The following is a 19715-nucleotide window of genomic DNA, read 5'->3' on the forward strand; positions in this document are numbered from 1 at the left end:
CAGTCCTGTATTTATATATTGTGGGGTCACCAGTCTGGTATTTATATATTGTGGGGTCACCAGTCCGGTATTTATATATTGTGGGGTCACCAGTCTGATATGTATATATTGTGGGGTCACCAGTCCGGTATTTATATATTGTGGGGTCACCAGTCCGGTATTTATATAATGAAATCATATCCCCTCTCAAGCGTCTCTTCTCCAGAGAGAATAAGTTCAGCACTCACAACCTTTCCTCATAACTAATATCCTCCAGACCCTTTATTAGCTTTGTTGCCCTTCTTTGTAGTTGCTCCATTTCCAGTACATCCTTCCTGAGGACTGGAGCCCAGAACTGGACAGTATACTCCAGGTGCGGCCGGACCAGAGTCTTGTAGAGGGGAGAATTATTGTTTTATCTCTGGATTTGATCCCCTTTTTAATGCCAATATTCTGTTTGCTTTGTTAGCAGCAGCTTGGCATTGCTGAGAATATCATCTACTAGGACCCCCAGGTCCTCCTCCATCCTAGATCCCCCCAGAGGTTCTCCTCCCAGTCTGTAGATTGCATTCAGATTTTTGCTATCCAAATGCATTATTTAACTTCTTTTTTTTTTACATTGAACCATGTAGTTGCCCCTCCCCCCATTAATTGTTCTGTCAGAGATCTTGCTATACCTGGGCATGAGGTAGAAGACCCAAATCACATACCCCAGGTGCCTAGATCTAGTAACATCTATGGGGAAAATGAACATTTTGCTGCCAGCTGATCCCCAGAATCTCCATAAATCCAGTCTAGATACATAAATTGTGTCGGCAGCACAGAGAAGGAAGATTATCGGAGAGAAATCCAGGAATACAGGACGGGGAACACAGCTCAGGAAAGTGACCAGGGGATTACAGGCTGATATCACCCAGCCCCCGCCCTACTCTGGACCAATCAGTGAGCAGTATGGGTGGAGGAATGTATTTAGTGTTAATGACCCACCTGTGCTGATCTCTGTAGGAGTGTCCTCCTCTATAAATGTCCCCGTTATTCCATCCTCCTCCATAGACTGCTGATCATCCCTCACATACCTCTCTTCTTCTTCTGATTTCACCTCAAATTCTATATCCATTGGATCTCCACTCTAAACCAAGAAAATGAGAGAGAATATCATCTGTAAGATAGAAGATTTATTATTGTGACATCACATAAAAAAATCCACACGTCCAGGTACTATCCAAAACGTATACTTTGCTCAACACCCCAGAGGAAGAACCAGACCTGCCGTTCCTGCAGAAATGGGAAAATTACCTACAATGCACTTTCACAGCCATACAAAAACAAAATATTCTTCAATTCTCTGTGAAGTCGTCTATCTGCACAAAAATTCAGGAAGCAAATTATAAGATCCTAACTGGTGGTATTATACACCTCAGTTACTACATAGATTTTTCCCCAATAAGTCAGATAAGTTCTGGAGATGCCAGACAGACAAAGGGACACTTCTTCATATCTTCTGGACCTGCCCATCACTACAACACTTTTGGACAACAATCGAGAAAATCATTCAGAAGTTTACAGATCACATAATTCAGAAAGACCCTGGGGTCTTCCTGCTACACGCCATTGCAATCCCGGCACGGTCGTACAAGAAGTCGGTGATTAGACATTTGCTTAACGCCGCAAAGTCATGCATTCCAACTACATGGAAGCAAAATGTGCCTCCCTCAGTGGGATTGTAGTTGTGCAGAGTAGAAGACATTAAATCACCGGAAGAGCTAGTGCTCACAGCCCAACACAAACAAGACAAACATTCCAAAACTTGGTCATTATGGAATATGTCAATTTTCTCTGATGAAGGACAGACCCTAGTGAACTCTTGAGGGTGGTGTTAACGAGATTACGAGGCGACTCCCTTGTCAGGTCCATCATGCTCGTGTTGAAAAAATTCCCACCCCCCACCCACTTCTTCTCAACCTTCTTTATACTTCACCCCCTATTTCTTTAACTGAGGGTCTTATTTTCAACTGCCAGGAAGACAGCCTTTCCTTCCAATTCTATTAATGATATAGAGCAGTTGGTAGCTCGATTAATCGTTGATTCTTTAAATCGATCAAAATTCTTTTAATCGGTACTCACCTCTCCGCCGGCTTCCGGGTCTTCGGGGAGTTCTGTTGGAGATCCGGTGACACCACGGACATCAACGTCCCCGGACTCCTCCCCCCTTTCCCAAGTGCCTCCATCTGCTAACAAAGGGAAGGGGGGAGGAGTCCAGTGACGTCGTAGTTCTGATTAAACGTATCGCATATGGGGGAGGAGCTACACATGTCGTCACCCGCTGCTGCCCTACAGAACTAACACAATTGTCGGCTTTACATGCTGTGCTTTTATCATCTTTATGTGAGTAGTTTGTGTTTGAACACAAAAATGAAATCTTATACTTAAGCAGTGAGTACTTAGATCTTTTCTTTCTACCCATGACCTGGTATCCTTGCTGAGATCTAAGGAGAAGTGAGAGAAGTTTATGGTCCGTGTTAACCCTTTTGATACCCGCTTGCATAAGCACCTGTTTGCACAGGGGTCCATGCCATAAGGTGAGAGTGATTAGTTAGACCGGAGGTGGAAGGATTGTCACACTACTGTGGAAAAAAAAAATTACTTACGTCAGTGCTACAGTTTGAATTGAAAACATATTTGTGTGAACTGTGAAGTTAAGTCATGGATTGTGGAAACTAACTAGTGTTGAGTGATTGTATATAGTGTATACCACATTTACCACTGACTAATGCAGAGTTGCAATGCAAGGAGATCAGCTAAAAGTAGTTGGATCTGTATGGTCGTTATAATTAATCAAAATTAGTCGATTAATCAATTTTAAAAAATCGACTAATCGAACAATTTTAATCAGTAACAGCCCTAAAAAATTTAGATTTGTAAAAAAAAAAAAAAAAAATCCACACATAATCTCTAGGAATCCATGTTCTAGATGCTCCATCCCACCAACCTTGTAATAGTGGGGGATGGTGTGATCTTCCTGTGTGGAATCCCGGGAATACAGAGGACGGGGACATCTCTCTGGTAGGTTCCTGGTATTTGGTGGTTCCATCATATCCTTGTGTCCTTCTGAAAACTCCTCCATCACTCCATACTCTTCATCCTCCTCTTTATACTCTTCTTTAAACTCAATATTATCATCCCCGAGGTTTCCACTCTGAATATATAATAAAACATTCATTGTAACAATCATGCTGTGTATAAATCAGAACTACCAATAATTGTCAATCATCTACCTGATGATGGTGGGGGATGGTGTGACCTCCCTGTGTGGAATCCCGGGAATACAGAGGACGGGGACATCTCTCTGGTGGGTTCCCATTACTGGATCCATCTGTAGGAAACACACACACTGACTGAATACATTGTTTCTATGTGTTTATCAGATGATGGGGGATCTAGGTGGAGCCTCCGTACTGCTCTCTCCTTTACAATAAAGTCTCCTCTTACCCGGTGATGTGAGGGGCGGCTGATTGTCCATCATGACGTCCTTGTAGAGATCCTTGTGTCCTTCTAAATACTCCCACTCCTCCATGGAGAAATAGACAGTGACATCCTGACACCTTATAGGAACCTGACACACACAATGATACAGTCACCATCCAGACACATCCCTTGTCTGTTACTGGATAATGTCCCAGAATTCCCAGAATCCTCCTCACCTCTCCTGTCAGCAGCTCCATCATCTTCTTGGTGACTTCTAGAATCTTCTCCATGTTGTGTCTCTCAGGTTTTAGGGAGTCACATGGAGGCACTGTGATGGTCATATGATCACCGGACTTCACAAGAGGAAATCTCTGTATTGGGAACCAATAGGAACATCATGTTAGAAACCCAGAATCCTCCTCACCTCTCCGGTCAGGACTGTGTTTTATTAATAGAGATAGTGATGAGAGTGATGTCATATGACCTCCCAGAATCCTCCTCACCTCTCCGGTCAGCAGGTAGATGATCTCCAGGGTGAGGTTTAGTATCTTCTCAGTCATGTGACTCCGGTCCTCCTCCATCCTCATTGGTGCCGTCATTTGATCTATACAGGTCTCCTTGAAGACAGATAACTTTGGGAAATAAAAATAAGAATTATTTGGATGGTATTGGTCGAACAATAATAGGATGTGGATTAGGAGTCGACCAATATAGTTTTTTCTGGGCCGATAACGATACCAATTTTTTCGGCTGCCTTTAAGACCAATAGTTGATAACCGGTGCTACTTTTATTGCTGTCAAAAAGGATGTAAACATCCCATGTGACAGTAATAGGCAGTGACAGGTCCTCTTTATGGAGAGATCTGGGGTCTATAATGAATGTAAATATCCCATGTGACAGTAATAGGGGGTGACGGGTCCTCTTTATGGAGAGATCCGGGGTCTATAATGAATGTAAATATCCCATGTGACAGTAATAGGGGGTGACGGGTCCTCTTTATGGAGAGATCCGGGGTCTATAATGAATGTAAACATCCCATGTGACAGTAATAGGAGGTGACGGGTCCTCTTTATGGAGAGATCCGGGGTCTATAATGAATGTAAGCATCCCATGCGACAGTAATAGGAGGTGACGGGTCCTCTTTATGGAGAGATCCGGGGTCTATAATGAATGTAAATATCCCATGTGACAGTAATAGGGGGTGACGGGTCCTCTTTATGGAGAGATCCGGGGTCTATAATGAATGTAAATATCCCATGTGACAGTAATAGGGGGTGACGGGTCCTCTTTATGGAGAGATCCGGGGTCTATAATGAATGTAAACATCCCATGTGACAGTAATAGGAGGTGACGGGTCCTCTTTATGGAGAGATCCGGGGTCTATAATGAATGTAAGCATCCCATGCGACAGTAATAGGAGGTGACGGGTCCTCTTTATGGAGAGATCCGGGGTCTATAATGAATGTAAACATCCCGTGTGACAGTAATAGGAGGTGACGGGTCCTCTTTATGGAGAGATCCGGGGTCTATAATGAATGTAAACATCCCGTGTGATAGTAATAGGAGGTGACGGGTCCTCTTTATGGAGAGATCCGGGGTCTATAATGAATGTAAACATCCCATGTGACATTCTAGATCCAAAAACACAAACTTATTGTCATCAGATACTGCAGAGAATGACAAGCCCATAGTGTTGGTGTTGGAATGTTGTAGAAATCCAGAGATTAGAGTATCTGGCCCATCCTAGATAATGACAACGTCATCGATATAGCGTCCATAGGATACTAAATGGGAGGCGTAGGAGTTGTTCTGCCAAATATGTCGATGTAGATAAGTATTTAGTCTTTTAGTTTAAGTTTATTCATTTATGAATTTTTTTTAAAGTATAATTTTAAATCATTTTCTAAAAGTATTAATTTCACCTTTAACTGTATTGGTAATTTTAGTCATAACCACGTGAAATTGTTTAAGAGTGTAAAAATAGTATGTTCAGCTGGTGGAATTGTAATTTTCCTCAATGTTTACATGTTCCCATGGTTACCCGTTTAGCCAGTCACTTAGTACTCAGTCTATGTGTATATATATATATAAATAACCTCTTCAAAGATGGCCCCCAGCAGAGCCTGAGGAAGGAGGGTGCATGCTCCGAACACTCGCACCTCCCCGCTGACCCTGTACCCGGAAGTGACGACACCCTGCCGTGTTCCTGTGCATTGCCGATCCGTGTCCCAGCATTCCGGGAGTGCTGGGCTCCACCAATGTGACCGGATAAATAACAGACACACGGACATTCCAGCCAGTGACACCAGGCAGTTCCCGGGATGGCGCGGATGACACCGATATCTATGCTGTTTTATATCGCTGGTTTGTGAATGTTCCCATTATGATTTTAATCCATTAAATGTCTTAACTGCTACACTTAGAAGGCGCTGCTTTGTTCCTGTTTTTGACAGTAATAGGCAGTGACAGGTCCTCTTTATGGAGAGATCGGGGCTCTATAACACCCCAAATCCCTCCTCTGCACTTGAAACTATTCAAAACTCCAAGATCGGCATTTTGAATACTTTCTATTTTTTAAAACTGGCGCCTTTATGATGCCAGTAATCGGGAAGTGATATCATGACATCGCTTTCGGGTTACTAGATCCGAGACCCGAGCAGTGCCGATTCTGGCTTTGTTTGGGCCTCCGGCCAGCGCTGGGATGGGAGAGCTGGGTGGAGCGCTAAGAGTGGGGTCTTCTCCCGCTGCTTGTAATAACAGCCGAGCGGCTGCTTAGCGCCATCGTTTGTTATTACAAGAAAGCTGACCGTCCGTGATAAAGAACGGTACTGGGTTACCTGTAGCTTCATGCATCACTCCGCTACAATCCCTTGAAGAAATATCGCTAATATCGGTAAGTATGTTAGTGATACCGATTCTTCAAAAAAAGTGAATATCGGCCGCATTGATAATCGATCGATCCCTAATGTGGATGTGAGAGGGGTAATAGGAGGCTTGCTGTACATTTAAGAAATAAGCTACTGTCCCCCCATGGGAACACATTTAGTCTGGACTGTGTAGAATTTGTTACATCTTGGAGGATCGGGGATCCTCTTGGCCTGACGGATCAGATATTCCTCTTTACTCTATTGAGTTTGTTTTCTTTCTGAACTGGTTTGCAGCTGAAACAGAACTCCTCTAAGAACAAGTGCTCACCAACGAGTGAACGAATGTCCTTCTTCATCTTACCTGATATTCCAGAAAAAAAATCACATGATCACTGAGACAGTAAGATGGTTAAGGTTGTCAGTAGTGATGGCCGAACGGTTCGCCCGGCGGTCGTTTCGCGGTGATTTTCGGCTGTTCGCGGTCCGCCAGTTCGGCGGACTATTAGCGCCGTTCGCCCGGCGCACTTCCGTGTTTTTACTGTGAAAAGGAACTTTGACCTGATGACACATCCATCATGGGGTACAGGACAGCCAATTGAGACATGACAGCACATGGACACTTGAACATTCCCCCTAACTTATAAATACACCCGATCCGGCGGCCATTTTACATTCTTTCTTCTGTCACTATAGGGAGAGGTTGCTGTTTGGAGCAGGGAGAGATAAACCACTAGCTATTTGGTACACAAAAGTTCTTTTCAGGACTGGTATAGGTGTTAGGTATATATAGGTTTGCTGTGCTACTGATTGTTGCAGCAGCCTGAGTGTCTTTTGTCAGTTTAGATAAAGGGACAGGGCGCTGTGTCTGCTACTATTTTAGGGACAGCCAGATTAGTCATCATCATCATCATCATTAGCTGTTACTATCAGGTCCACAAAAGTGCTATTCGAGTAACCAGTAATTGTTCCAGTCTCCTCTGTTTTGCCAGTTTGTATAGGGAGAGGAAGAAAGCAGTGTGTCAGGCAGTGAGGGTCAGTTTAAAGAGTTGCTGTTATTATTAGTTCCACAAAGGTTCTTTTCAGGACTGGTATCAGTGGTATGGTAATAGGCTTGTACACGTATAATATTCTTTCTTCCAAATATAGAAAGAATATTATACTTGACTGCTGCCCTTCTGCTGCAGTCTGCTAATCATTCACAACCCACTTGTTCCACAAAGCTCTTTATCAGGACTGGTAACTTGGTCTGTCTAGGGTGCTACAGTACATAGAGTTGAGTGAGGTACAGTCTGCCGTTCTGTAAGGACTGGTATCGGTCCACAATAGATAGGGTTGAGGTGCACTACTGCTGACCGCTGCCCTATACTGCAGCAGTCCTTCATTGGTATAGGGACTGATGTACAGTCTGCTAATCAGTCACACACAACCTACTTGGTCCACAAAGGTCCTTATAAGGACTGGTAACTTGGTGTAGGGTGCTACAGTACATAGGGTTGAGTGAGGTACAGTCTGCTGTTCTGTAAGGACCGGTATCGGTCCACAATACATAGGGTTGAGGTGCACAACTGCTGACCGCTGCTCTATACTGCAGCAGTCCTTCAGCAGTATAGGGACTGACGTACAGTCTGCTAATCACTCACACACAACCTACTTGGTCCACAAAGGTCCTTATAAGGACTGGTAACTTGGTCTGTCTAGGGTGCTACAGTACATAGGGTTGAGTGAGGTACAGTCTGCTGTTCTGTAAGGACTGGTATCGGTCCACAATACATAGGGTTGAGGTGCACAACTGCTGACCGCTGCTCTATACTGCAGCAGTCCTTCAGCAGTATAGGGACTGACGTACAGTCTGCTAATCAGTCACACACAACCTACTTGGTCCACAAAGGTCCTTATAAGGGCTGGTAACTTGGTGTAGGGTGCTACAGTACACAGGGTTGAGTGAGGTACAGTCTGCTGTTCTGTAAGGACCGGTATTGGTCCACAATAGATAGGGTTGAGGTGCACCACTGCTGACCGCTGCCCTATACTGCAGCAGTCCTTCATCGGTATAGGGACTAAGAGTTTTGTCACAGGGTGATTTAAAAAATGACAGGCAGAGGAAGAGGCAGGCCCTTCCGCAGGGGTGGTAGGGGTAGGGCAGGAGCACCAGCCTTGAGCCAAAGTGGGAAGTTTCAGAAGGTGCGTTCAATTACTTTAAAGGATGCACCAGACTTGGTTGAGTGGCTCACTCAGCCTTACTCTTCTGCACCCTCCTCATCCTCTCGATCTGCACCCTCTTCTTCAATCTCTGCTATGTGCACCCCCAAAGACACTACCACCAACAACACCACCAACACCACCACCACCACATACCTTCCGCTTGAGTCACAGGAATTATTTTCCGATCCATATCAAGAGGACATTTCTGATGCGCAGCCACTCTTGGTATTGGATCAGGAAGAGGAGGTAGCAACAACCGCTACTCAGCAGTCTGACGACAGTACCCAGATCAGCCCAAGGAGGAGGTTGGTCCCCGGTGTTGCTGCCTACTCCGAGATCTCTACTTATAGTGGTGGGGAAGGTGACGTTGATGATGACTTGTCTAGTGATGTCACGTGGGTGCCCACAAGAGAGGAAGAGGAGGGGGGTTCAGAGGGAGATATGGACCAGCAGATAGGGAGGAGAAGCAGGAATAACTTACATTGCACAGGAGGGACAAAGCAGACTGCAAATGTATCAGGAGCGAGTCATCGACCATGTACGGTCACATCTGACGCTCCCAGGACACCGGCACATGGCTCTGCAGTGTGGGCTTTTTTTAATGTGTCCGCTGCTGACAATAGCGTTGCCATCTGCAATCTTTGCAGTCAACGCATTAGTCGCGGTAAGCCCAACACTCACCTAGGGATGACCGCCTTAAGAAGGCACATAGGCAGCCATCACCGAGCCGAGTGGGAGCAACGTAACACACAAAGCCACACTCCAGGCTCTCACCGTCCAGCCTCGTCTTCTACTTCTCCTTCTCCTATCTCCTCACAATTGTCCTCCACTCCACCTTCCATCACGCCAAGCTCACGTTTTTCTGCAAAAAGGCAGGCTTCCGTGGGCCTAATGTTCGAGCGTAAAAAAAATGATGACGCCGGATAACCCTCTTGCCCAACGGTTGACGGCTGACTTGTCAGAACTGATAGCCCGCCAACTACTGCCATATAAACTGGTGGACTCGGAGGCCTTTCGCAAATTTGTGGCCATTGGAACACCACAATGGAAGGTCCCAGGAAGGAAGTATTTCTCAGAGAAGGGCATCCCAGAGCTATATGGCCATGTTCAGCGGCAAGTGAATGTATCTCTGACACACAGTGTCGGTGCCAAGATACATCTGACCACAGACACGTGGTCTAGCAAACACGGGCAGGGAAGGTATATCACTTTTACTGCCCACTGGGTGAACTTTCTGACGGCCGTCAAGCATGTAACCCGTGGCACCCGTGTAGATTTGGTTTTACCGCCACGGATTGCATGCAGGCCTGACTCTTCTTCTCCTCCTCCTCCTACTCCATCCTCCTCCCTCTCCTCCTCAGCTGCCTCCTCCTTTTCCGCTGCTAGCGTCTCTTTCGCTGCACTGCCCAAGCTCCCCAGAACCTATTCCACATGCCAGGTGAGACGTTGCCATGCCGTGCTGCGTCTGTTGTGCCTGGAAACGAAGAGCCACACTGGCCCGGCACTCCTTTCAGCTTTGCGTTCACAGGCAGATCAGTGGCTAACACCGCTCAATTTGACAGTTGGTAAAGTGGTGTGTGACAACGGTGCCAATCTGCTTAGCGCATTGAAACAGGGCAAAATCCCGCACGTGCCATGCATGGCACACGTCTTAAACTTGGTTGTGCAGCGATTCCTTGTCAAATACCCTGGGGTCCAGGACATCTTGCGGCAGGCAAGGAAAATCTCGGCCCATTTCAGAAGATCTTACACGGCCATGGCTCGCCTAGCTGACATTCAGCGGCGACACAATCTGCCGGTCAGACGTCTTATTTGCGATTGTCCGACGCGATGGAACTCAACCTTTTATATGCTTGATAGGCTGCTCCAGCAGAAACGTGCAGTTAACGTCTACCTGTATGAACTCTGCGGCAGAAACGGTTCTGGGGAGCTGGGGTTTTTTTCACAGCGCCAGTGGCTGCTCATGCGCGACGCATGCAGACTTCTGCGGCCATTTGAGGAGATCACCAAACTGGTCAGTCGCAGCCATGGCGCCATCAGTGACATGGTACCTTATGCCTTCTTTATGGAGCGTGCATTGCGTCGTGTCATTGATCAAGCTGTGGAGGAGCAGGAGCGGGAAGATGAGGAAGTCACAATGCTGGATGAATTCCCAGTGGGGGCTACTCTATCTGAGACAAGTCAACAACAGGAGTCTGAAGAGGAGTCAGAGGAGGATGGTGCCGGGGCGGATGAGGAGGAGCAAGAAGAACATGCTTTAAACCTTTCTGGGATCCCTGTTGTGCGTGGATGGGGAGAGGAGAATGAAGAGGACGACATTATCCTGGATGATGAGCAGGAGCTAGGCCACCACACCGCTTCCACTTTAGTGCAAATGGGGGCCTTCATGCTCCAGTGTTTTAATAGGGACCCCCGTATAAAAAGCATAAGGGTCAAGGACCAGTACTGGGTGGCAGCGTACTTAGACCCCCGGTACAAACACAAAATGGTGGAAATGTTACCGCCGTCACAGAGGGCTGTCAGAATGGAGCACTTCCAGGCCTTGTTTCGAGAAATGCTGCATTCTGCTTTTGTGTGCCGCCTGCAGAGGAGCAATTCCCACTCCCAGAGAAGGAGTTGCGGGTACCAATCCAACAGCGCCTGCAAGAAGAGGCCGGTTTGAAGATGTGTTGGTGACTTCGGATATGAGGTCATTCTTTCAGCCGACCCATCGACAGGTGTCATCCGGATCCAGCATCAGGGAACACCTAGACCGTCAGGTGTCCGACTACATCGGGTTAACGGCCGATGTGGACGCTCTGAGGAGTGATGAACCCCTGGACTACTGGGTGGGCAGGCTTGACCTCTGGCCAGAGCTTGCCCAATTTGCAATCGAACTGTTGGCTTGCCCCACATCCAGTGTCCTGTCCGAAAGGACGTTCAGCGCAGCAGGGGGGATCGTGACCGATAAGCGTACTCGCCTAGCTCACGACAGTGCTAACTACCTCACATTTCTAAAAATGAATGAGGCATGGATCTCGGAGGAATTCAACACATGTGACCAGTAGACCATGTATATGTCTATAAACAATTTTTTTAATCAGGCACACAGACCTTCTTTCTTCATTTGGCTCACTTCCTTGTCCCAAAAATGCACACCGTACTATATGCCCCTACCCTCCTCTTTGAAGAGGTTGAGCGGTGTCATATTTCTACTGGGGCTGCTTATGAGGGGATCACACCATCCCTGTGCTGTGCTGACTTCCTCCTGGGGGTTCTTATTATGAGGGGATCACACCATCCCTGTGCTGACTTACTCTTGGGGGTTCTTATTATGAGGGGATCACACCATCCCTGTGCTGTGCTGATTTTCTCCTGGACCTGCTTATTATGAGGGGATCACACCATCCCTGTGCTGTGCTGACTTCCTCCTGGGGGTTCTTATTATGAGGGGATCACACCATCCCTGTGCTGTGCTGATTTACTCCTGGGCCTGCTTATTATGAGGGGATCACACCATCCCTGTGCTGTGCTGACTTACTCCTGGGGGTTCTTATTATGAGGGGATCACACCATCCCTGTGCTGTGCTGATTTTCTCCTGGGCCTGCTTATTATGAGGGGATCACACCATCCCTGTGCTGTGCTGACTTACTCCTGGGGGTTCTTATTATGAGGGGATCACACCATCCCTGTGCTGTGCTGATTTTCTCCTGGGCCTGCTTATTATGAGGGGATCACACCATCCCTGTGCTGTGCTGACTTACTCCTGGGGGTTCTTATTATGAGGGGATCACACCATCCCTGTGCTGATTTTCTCCTGGGCCTGCTTATTATGAGGGGATCACACCATCCCTGTGCTGTGCTGATTTTCTCCTGGGCCTGCTTATTATGAGGGGATCACACCATCCCTGTGCTGTGCTGACTTACTCCTGGGGGTTCTTATTATGAGGGGATCACACCATCCCTGTGCTGTGCTGACTTCCTCCTGGGCCTGCTTATTATGAGGGGATCACACCATCCCTGTGCTGTGCTGATTTTCTCCTGGGCCTGCTTATTATGAGGGGATCACACCATCCCTGTGCTGTGCTGACTTACTCCTGGGGGTTCTTATTATGAGGGGATCACACCATCCCTGTGCTGCTGTCAGTGCTGTATATCACAGTGCTGATGTCAGTGCTGTATGTCACGCTTCTGATGTCAGTGCTCTCTATCACGGTGCTGCTGTCAGTGCTGTATGTCACGCTTCTGATGTCAGTGCTGTATGTCACGCTTCTGATGTCAGTGCTCTCTATCACGGTGCTGCTGTCAGTGCTGTATATCACGGTGCTGGTGTGAGTGCTTAATGTCACGCTGCTGATGTCAGTGCTCTCTATCATGGTGCTGCTGTCAGTGCTGTATATCACGGTGCTGGTGTGAGTGCTTAATGTCACGCTGCTGATGTCAGTGCTGTATATCACGGTGCTGATGTCAGTGCTGTATATCACGGTGCTGATGTCAGTGCTGTATGTCACGCTTCTGATGTCAGTGCTGTATGTCACGGTGATGCTGTCAGTGCTGTATATCACGGTGCTGGTGTGAGTGCTTTATGTCACGCTGCTGGTGTCAGTGCTCTCTATCACAGTGCTGCTGTCAGTGCTGTATGTCACGGTGCTGGTGTGAGTGCTTTATGTCACGCTGCTGATGTCAGTGCTCTCTATCACAGTGCTGCTGTCAGATGACTCTATCACGCTGCTGGTGATCATCTCCTGCACCCTCTTCTTTGCCTACCCTGAACCCTGACCTTCCCTCTCCTCCATTGCCTTCATGCGCTCCACAGTCCTGAATTGTCACAACAATTTCCCATATAAAAAAAGAATGCTTGTAGTTATCGATCCCAAATTCACCTCATACATGTGTTATGTCATTGGCCATGTGGTGGGACTATGTTTGCACAGCTAATAATTATTTTGTGGCTGCAAATTTGACCTATAGGTTTGCGAAGTTCGCCTCCCATTGAAGTCAATGGGGCCCACCGCGAACGTTCCGGGTGGCGAACTATCAGCCGCGTTCGCGGTCCGCGGTACGTCCCGTCGGAAGTTCGTCCATCACTAGTTGTCAGTTCTGGAAGGTCTGAAAAATAAGTGGGGTGGGAGGGCCATCACAGACCCACTTATGTCCCTCAGAGCCCCCTGAGCTCTCCAGCCCCCTATTCCCTCAAAGCCATCCAGCCGGACTACCCCCTCAAGGGTCCCACTCTGCAGCCCCGGACTACCCCCTCAAGGGTCCCACTCTGCAGCCGGACTACCCCTTCAAGGGTCCCACTCTGCAGCCAGACTACCCCCTCAAGGGTCCCACTCTGCAGCCAGACTACCCCCTCAAGGGTCCCACTCTGCAGCCAGACTACCCCTTCAAGGGTCCCACTCTGCAGCCAGACTACCCCTTCAAGGGTCCCACTCTGCAGCCAGACTACCCCTTCAAGGGTCCCACTCTGCAGCCAGACTACCCCCTCAAGAGTCCCCCACTCTGCAGCCGAACTACCCCCTCAAGGGTCCCCCACTCTGCAGCCGAACTACCCCCTCAAGGGTCCCCCACTCTGCAGCCGAACTACCCCCTCAAGGGTCCCCCACTCTGCAGCCGAACTACCCCCTCAAGGGTCCCCCACTCTGCAGCCGAACTACCCCCTCAAGGGTCCCCCACTCTGCAGCCGAACTACCCCCTCAAGGGTCCCCCACTCTGCAGCCGAACTACCCCCTCAAGGGTCCCCCACTCTGCAGCCGAACTACCCCCTCAAGGGTCCCACTCCGCAGCCGGGCTACCCCCTCAAGGGTCCCACTCTGCAGCCGGGCTACCCCCTCAAGGGTCCCACTCTGCAGCCGGGCTACCCCCTCAAGGGTCCCACTCTGCAGCCGGGCTACCCCCTCAAGGGTCCCACTCTGCAGCCGGGCTACCCCCTCAAGGGTCCCACTCTGCAGCCAGACTACCCCCTCAAGGGTCCCCCACTCTGCAGCCAGACTACCCCCTCAAGGGTCCCACTCTGCAGCCAGACTACCCCCTCAAGGGTCCCACTCTGCAGTCAGACTACCCCCTCAAGGGTCCCACTCTGCAGCCGGGCTACCCCCTCAAGGGTCCCACTCTGCAGCCAGACTACCCCCCTCAAGGGTCCCACTCTGCAGCCAGACTACCCCCTCAAGGGTCCCACTCTGCAGCCAGACTACTCCCTCAAGGGTCCCACTCTGCAGCCGGACTACCACCTCAATAGTCCCAGAGTCCTTCAGCTACATTACCCCTTCAGAGGCCCCAAAAGTCTTTCAGCTTTACTAACAAACCCTCACAGCCTTTCAGCTCCTCTAAATTCCTCAGAGCCCTCAGTATTTTCCTCCCTCTGACACCAATGATGGAACATATTGTTCATGGCAGGCTGGGGGATGATTTCTTCCTCCTGACCAGCAATATAAGGGGCTCTATGCTCCATACTTCTGCCCCCGGCACTCCATCATTGTGTTGGCTGCATAGTGTAATGATTGCCCATTGACTGCCTGTGTACTGTAATAATTGCCCTTTGTAGGCCTTGTATGGTCAGGATGGTCATTGTCTGTCTATTTATTGTCAGTGCTGTTTGTTTAGAGCAGGCATGTCCAAAGTCCGGCCCGCGGGCCAATCGCGGCCCGCGGCCCGGTTTTGAAAGGCCCGCCTGGTTATTTGGACATACATATCTTTTGTGGCCCCCGACGATCTCCCAGCGCCGGGGCCACAAAAGATATATATGCTTTGGAAGGTACAGGAGGACAGGACCGAGCGCCGTACACAGGAGAATTTCCTGTTTATGGGCGGCCTCTGTAATAGGAAGTCCTTCTCCTGCACTGCCATTGGACGACTGTTCTGTCCATCAAAGGAGGCGGGACTTTCTATTAAAGAAGCTGCCGTGTAAACAGGAGATTCTCCTTTGGCGCTCGTCAGTGCATTCCTGGCAATGGTGCTGTGTTCCTGGCAATGGTGCTGTGTTCCTGGCAATGGTGCTGCGTTCCTGGCAATGGTGCTGCGTTCCTGGCAATGGTGCTGCGTTCCTGGCAATGGTGCTGCGTTCCTGGCAATGGTGCTGCATTCCTGGCAATGGTGAGTCATTCCTGGCAATGGTGCTGCATTCCTGGCAATGGTGCTGCATTCCTGGCAATGGTGCTGCATTCCTGGCAATGGTGCTGCATTCCTGGCAATGGTGAGGCATTTGGGGAGGCATTCCTGGCAATGGTGAGGCATTTGGGGAGGCATTCCTGGCAATGGTGCTGCGTCCCAGGCAATGGTGCTGCGTCCCTGGCAATGGTGCTGCGTCCCTGGCAATGGTGCTGCGTCCCTGGCAATGGTGCTGCGTTCCTGGCAATGGTGAGTCATTCCTGGCAATGGTGCTGCATTCCTGGCAATGGTGCTGCATTCCTGGCAATGGTGAGGCATTTGGGGAGGCATTCCTGGCAATGGTGAGGCATTTGGGGAGGCAGTCCTGGCAATGGTGCTGCGTCCCTGGCAATGGTGCTGCGTCCCTGGCAATGGTGCTGCATTCCTGGCTATGGTGGGGGAATTCCTGGCTATGGTGGGGGAATTCCTGGCTATGGTGGGGGCATTCCTGGCTATGGTGGGGGCATTCCTTGCTATGGTGGGGGCATTCCTTGCTATGGTGGGGGCATTCCTTGCTATGGGGAGGCATTCCTGGCTATGGTGGGGGCATTCCTGGCTATGGTGGGGGCATTCTTGGCTATGGTGAGTGCATTCCTGGCTGTGGTGGGTGTGTTCCTGGCAAAGGTGGGTCTGCAGATGTGCACTGATTAGGCTGCATTGGTGGGCACTGACCATTATTTTGCTTCACAGTTCTTTATTTAAACTTTTTTTTTTCCTGAAACTTCCCTCTTAACCACTTAAGGACCAGGCCTCTTTTTCGGACTTGGTGTTTCCATGTTTAAAACTGTTTTTTTTGCTAGAAAATTACGTAGAACCCCCAAACATTTTATATTGTTTTTTTTCTAACACCCTAGAGAATAAAATGGCGGTCATTGAAATACTTTTTTTCACACCGTATTTGCGCAGCGGTCTTAGAAGCGCACTTTTTTTGGAAAAAATTCACTTTTTTGAATAAAAAAATAAGACAACAGTAAAATTAGCCCAATTTTTTTTTATACTGTGAAAGATAATGGTATGCCGAGTAAATTGATACCCAACATGTCACGCTTCAAAATTGCGCCCGCTCGTGGAATGGCGTCAAACTTTTAGCCTCAAAAATCTCCATAAGCGACATTTAAAAAATTCTACAGGTTGCATTTTTTGCGTTACAGAGGAGGTCTAGGGCTAGAATTATTGCTCTCGCTCTACCGATCGCGGCGATACCTCACATATGTGGTTTGACCACCGTTTTCATATGCGGGCGCTACTCACGTATGCGCTCGCTTCTGTGCGCAAGCTCATCGTAACGGGGTGTTTTAAAAAAAAAAAATTTTTTTCTTATTTATTTGAATTTATTTTATTTATTTTTACACTTTAAAAAAAAAAAAAAATGGATCACTTTTATTCCTATTACAAAGAATGTAAACATCCCTTGTAATAGAAAAAAGCATGACAGGTCCTCTTAAATATGAGATCTGGGGTCAAAAGGTCCTCAGATCTCATATTTGGGCTAAAATGCAAAAAAAAAAAAAAAAAAATCTGACATTTCAAAAAAATATATACCTTTAAGAGGTATGGGCGGAAGTGACGTTTTGACGTCGCTTCCGCCCTCCTATGGTATAGAGACGAGTGGGGGCCATCTTAGCCTCACTTGTCTCTATGCCCAGCCGACGGAAGGACCCGATCGCCTCCGCCGCTACCGACGTCTCCGGTAAGCGGCGGAAGGTGCAGGAGGGCGGCGGGAGGGGGGGTGGCACCTCTCCCGCCGCCGATAGCGGTGATCTCGCGGCGAATCCGCCGCGGAGACCACCGTTATCGTACAGCCGACCGCCGCCTGAAGAGATAGATATCTCGGTTGTGGCAGCAGCTGCTGCCGTTACCGAGATATCCCTCTTCAAAAAATGGACGTACACCGTCGTGCGGCGGTCGGCAAGTGGTTAAAGTGAAGGTGTGTGTTATACGCCAATTAATACAGTATGTACAAATACGCCCAAGCTCATTTCTTCCCACACACAGCCACAAAGGCAAGAGAATTCTTGTTGGGCAGTGTAATAGAGCTCGAACGAACACACTTAGACCGAATTTTAACGATTCAAAGAATGTCAGGCAAAATGGTCGGCCCTCGCGCATGTTCACTTCATCAAATCCGGCCCTCTTTGAAAAAAGTTTGGACACCCCTGGTTTAGAGCAACATATTACTAGAATTTATCTACAAAAGAATGTTCCGGCCCTGTACATGAGTAAATATTCTGCCCCTGGAGGGGTTAATCTAGGTTTCCACACTATATATGTGTGTATCATCATCTGCTGGAGATAAAAGACATCACAGTGACTATGGAGGAAGAGGACAGACATGACGGGGGGTTACTGGGTGTAAATAGAAAATAAGATCTTATTACCTCCTCTGCTACCACTTCCAGCAACGTCTTCTCTCTACTTCCTCCAGACTCACCTCTCACCCGGAACTTCCTGTCTGTACCTGACATCACTTCCTGTCTGTCATCCATAGAGATTTCTTGTCTGGGTAGAAGTGAGATCACCATCTTGTGGAGATTAGAGGAACTGCAGCCTGAGAAAAGTCTCGTAGTGTGAGTACCATCTTGTGCTATGTGTTTATGTACCTTCCACTGATCAGCCATAATATTCTGACAGCTGACAGGTAGGGATGAGCCGAACACCCCCCTGTTCGGTTTGCACCAGAACCTGCGAACAGACCTAAACTTCGTGTGAACTTTAGAACCCTATTAAAGTCTATGGGACTCGAACGTTCACAATCTAAAGTGCTCATTTTAAAGGGTAATATGCAAGTTACTGTCCTAAAAAGTGTTTGGGGACCCCGGTCCTGCCCCAGGGGACATGGATCAATGCAAAAAAAAGTTTTAAAAACGGCCGTTTTTTCAGGAGCAGTGATTTTAATAATGATTAAAGTGAAACAATAAAAGTGTAATATTCCTTTAAATTTCGTAGCTGGGGGGTATCTATAGTATGCCTGTGAAGGGGCGCATGTTTCTGGTGCTTAGAACTGTCGCTGCACAAAGTGTCATTTGTGCAGGAAAAAAAGTCTTTTAAAATCACTTGCGGCTAAATTGTCGGGTCTCCGTAATACAGAGAACACTCAATGAGTGTTCACTGTATTAGCCGACAATTCATTCATTCGTTGATTAAAAAAAAAAAAAAAAAGCGTGGGGGTTCCCCTAAATTCAATTACCAGGCCCTTCAGGTCTGACATGGATATTAAGGGGAACCCCGTGTCAAATTTTTAAAAAAAATTGACGTGGGGGTCCCCCCAAATATCCATACCAGACCCTTCAGGTCTGATATGGATATTAAGGGGAACCCCGCATCAAATTAAAAAAAAAAATTGACGTGGGGGTCCCCCTAAAAATCCATATCAGACCCTTTATCCGAGCACGCAACCTGGCAGGCCGCAGGAAAAGAGGGGGGGATGAGAGAGCGGCCCCCCTCCCTCCTGAACCGTACCAGGCCACATACCCTCAACATTGGGAGGATGCTTTGGGGGTCTGTGACCCCTCAAAGCACCTTGTCCCCATGTTGATAAGGACAAGGGCCTCATCCTCACAACCCTGGCCGTTGGTTGTGAGGGTCTGCGGGCGGGGGGCTTATCAGAATCTGGAAGCCCCCTTTAACAAGGGGACCCCCAGATCCCGGCCCCCCCCTGTTTGAAATGGTAAGGGGGTACAAAAGTACCCCTACCATTTCACAAAGAAAGTGTCAAAATGGTTAAATAAGACAAACACACTTTTGAAAAATTCCTTTATTAAAAATGAAAAAAAAAAAAAAAAGATTCCAGCGGTGCTAATCCACTCTTGCTATCCAGCGACGGGTCTCCGCGGTCCAGCGATGGATGATCATATCCAGCGACGGGGGAATCTCTCAGTCCAGCGCTGTCCATACATCCTTCTTCTGTCTCCTCTCCGGAGACACTGCAGAGAGCACAGCGCTGACGTTTCTTATATTGGGAGGGCGGGGCCACCCGTCACCTGACCCCGCCCCTCTGATGCTGCAGAGGGAAGCCAGGGGTTCCCCAGTGACGTGTGGGTGACCCCGCCCCCTCTGATGTAACGCAGGTTTCCGT

At 48.3% G+C, this 19715-nt stretch overlaps 2 protein-coding genes across 2 annotated transcripts in view; one reads left to right on the forward strand and one right to left on the reverse strand.

Moving 5' to 3' along the window:
• LOC143986913 (uncharacterized) overlaps window positions 1-19715 on the forward strand; it is a 417248-nt gene that overhangs the window by 67691 nt on the left and 329842 nt on the right. The gene's annotated exons all lie outside the window — the stretch shown is intronic.
• Window positions 489-18204, reverse strand: LOC143989766 (uncharacterized). The gene is made up of 7 exons (XM_077490037.1): window positions 18019-18204; window positions 3948-4076; window positions 3681-3815; window positions 3469-3592; window positions 3255-3352; window positions 2969-3175; window positions 489-1108 (listed from the first exon to the last, which is right to left on the reverse strand). The coding sequence occupies exons 1-7, from the start codon at window positions 18160-18162 to the stop codon at window positions 905-907; spliced, it is 1041 nt and encodes a 346-aa protein (XP_077346163.1). The 5' UTR covers window positions 18163-18204; the 3' UTR covers window positions 489-904.

Source organism: Lithobates pipiens, unplaced genomic scaffold (assembly GCF_037356315.1).
Source record: "Lithobates pipiens isolate NorthernLeopardFrog02 unplaced genomic scaffold, aLitPip1_a1.2 Scaffold_18, whole genome shotgun sequence".
NCBI classification, from domain to species: Eukaryota; Metazoa; Chordata; class Amphibia; order Anura; family Ranidae; genus Lithobates; species Lithobates pipiens.